The 2,744-nt window shown below is 42.6% G+C and overlaps 1 protein-coding gene across 1 annotated transcript in view; it reads left to right on the plus strand.

Moving 5' to 3' along the window:
- Window positions 1-1,340: 1,340 nt before the first annotated feature.
- The window catches only part of LOC105539318, a 3,155-nt gene continuing 1,751 nt past the window's right edge, over window positions 1,341-2,744 (plus strand). Inside the window, exons 1-2 of the mRNA XM_011979535.1 lie at window positions 1,341-1,376; window positions 1,661-1,856. Of these exons, the coding sequence (XP_011834925.1) occupies window positions 1,341-1,376; window positions 1,661-1,856 (232 nt within the window). The remainder of the gene's footprint in view (window positions 1,377-1,660; window positions 1,857-2,744) is intronic.

Consider the following 2,744-nt stretch of genomic DNA (forward strand, 5'->3'; position numbering starts at 1 on the left):
AAAAAAAAAAAAAAAAAAAAAAAAAAAGAATAAAACTATGAACATTCATGTACATGGCTGTGTGTAGACAAAGGTTTTCATTTCTCGTGGATAACTAGAAATGGAATGCCTCGGTTATATGGTAGGCATATGTTCAACTTTTTAAATACTAAGTTTTGCAAAGAGATTGTAACACTTTATGTTCCCATCAATAAAAGTTCCAATTGTTCCAAATCCTTACAGCTCTTGGCATTCTCAGTCTGATTTTAGCCACTCTAGTAGGTGTGTAATAGTCTCTTATTGTATTGTTTTAATGTCCATTTCTCTGATGACTAATGATGCTCCTGTGCTTATTGGTTATTTGTGTATCTTCTTTTGTTCTATTCAAATTTATTGCCTGGTTTTTAGTTGGGTTGTATTTTTATAACTGAATTGTAAAGGGTCCTCATATATTCTGGATTCAAGTCCTTCGTTAGATATATGTTATTGTGAATATTTTATTCTGTAGCTTGGCTTTTCATTTTCTCAACTGTGACCCTCAAAGAACAAAAACGTTATTTTTTTAAAAAGCCCTATTTATCCATTTTTGCTTTATGTATATATATATAAACTGAGATGGGGTCTCACTATGATGGCCTTGCTGGTCTGGAACTCCTGGGTTCAAGCAATCCTCCCTGCTCTACCTCCCGAAGAGCTGGGGTTACAGGCATGAGCCACCCGGCCTGGGATGCCTTTTTTATTCTAAGAAATCTATGCTTATTCCAAGATGGCAAACATATTCTCTTTTTTTTTTTTCTAGGCTTATATTAAATAGTTTTAGCTTTTACATTTAAGTGAGTGATCCATTCAGAGTTAAGTTTTGTGGATATATATTACTGTAGGGCAGAACATCAGTTTTTAAAGGGTGGGCAAGGTGAAAAGAACCCTGAAGGATACCAGGGAAAAGGATGTTTTTGAAGCCATGAAAGGTGCAGGTGGGGTCAGTGGTGGCAAATGCTTCCGAAACCAAGTTTGAGTATGGCTGAAAAGTACTTAATGTCAATTTACCGATCCTGCCTTGTGCCAAGCACATCACACTTGCTCTTCAGTGTGTTAAGTTTTTCAGTCTATTGAGGGCATCTTGCCTTAAAAAAATGTATGAATAAGACAAAAGCTGGAGCTGGACGGAGTCGAAGGAGATTGTTTTTGAGACATGGGCACGTTTGTATGAATGATAAACGTCAGTAATGAAGATGGGGGAGGGCTTAGGGTGTCAATGAGGCGAAAGGCCCCTGAGGCAGGAAAAAAGACCCAGAGCCTAGCGGAGGGATTAGCTTTGGCTTGGAGGTACTTAAAGTTCACCCAGAGTTCTGGAAAGCAAAATGGGGGAAAAGAAGAGTTGCGGGGAGAGACAAGCGGTATCCCTGCAAATCTGAAAACTGGAAGAGGAATTGGAAGTAACCTTTTCAGATACCGTCTGGAGCCCATGAAGGCATTACAATTTTGTAAGTGAGAAGCTTCTCCTCTAAGAAGTTGTCATTTAGTCCTCGTCACGTGGTAAGAAGTATCGCACGCCCACAGCTCTGCACCCGAAAGTCCGGACACCGGAACAACTTTCCGAACCACAGGCCCCAAGATGCATCGGGGCAGAGCCGGAAGCGGACGCGGAAAACTGGCGGCTCCCTGATGGTTCCGGCGGCAGGGATGGCAGCGATTCCCTCAGCGGAAGTCGAGTTTCCGCCGTGGGCCTGCGAGAATCGAGGCACTCGCCGGCGTACCCATGTATAAAAGAGAGTTCACGGCCTGGTACCGGCGGATGTCGGTAGTCTACGGGATCGGCGCCTGGTCTGTGTTGGGCTCACTGTTTTACTACAACCGGACAATGGCGAAGTCATCAGGTAGGGCTCTTCGGCGGGGCCTGCCCCGGGACACACGGCCTTCGGTGGAGAGTTCCCCGGGGGTCGTCGAAACAACCTCCATGTTCTGTAAACCCCAGATTTATTCTGCAAAACTAATTGAAACGGGTGCTAACAGCCGTTTGTTAAATGAAATCTGCAAAGAACTAGACGCCAGGAATTATTAATACCTTGTAAATATTGTTACCTAAATCTTAGTCATTTACTGCATAGGGCCGTCCCTATACTCGGAATTGGAAGAATCTGTGTAAAATGCAAGGTGGATTTTCAGAGACTCTGGTGATTTTTAAAGAGTGATGCTTCAGTACTACTGTCCCTCATGATATATGGCGAGCAATTTCAGGACTTTTAGCAGTCAAAGCGTATTAAAATCTTCCAGTTACTAGGCGCAAAGGGAGGAAAGTTTCTCAGCTTTGAAAAATATGCTGGAAATGTATAGAGACATTAAGTTGATCAGTGTGGTTACTAGGGGCTGAAGGGTTGGGGAGATGGGGAATGACTGCCAAAGGTATGGATTCCTTTTGTGGATGATAATATTTTTAAATTGATTGTGGTGCTGGTTGCACAAATCTGAATGTACTAAAAAACATTAAATTGTATCTTTTAAGGGGGTTAATCGTATGATATGTTAATTATATATCAGTAAAGTTGTTGTGTAAAAACTATGCTGAAGATTACATTTGGTGATGAAGCTATCAGTGGCCTGAAAGTACATGTGTCCAGCATTAGGCGTTTAAAAACATTTTGGCCGGGTGCAGTGGCTCTCGCCTGTAATTCCATAACTTTGGAAGGCCGAGGTGGCAGATTGCTTGATCCCAGGGGTTGGGGACCAGTTTGGGCAACATAGGGAGACCACCATCTCTACCCCCC

Source organism: Mandrillus leucophaeus, unplaced genomic scaffold, assembly GCF_000951045.1.
Source record: "Mandrillus leucophaeus isolate KB7577 unplaced genomic scaffold, Mleu.le_1.0 Scaffold202, whole genome shotgun sequence".
Lineage (NCBI taxonomy): Eukaryota > Metazoa > Chordata > Mammalia > Primates > Cercopithecidae > Mandrillus > Mandrillus leucophaeus.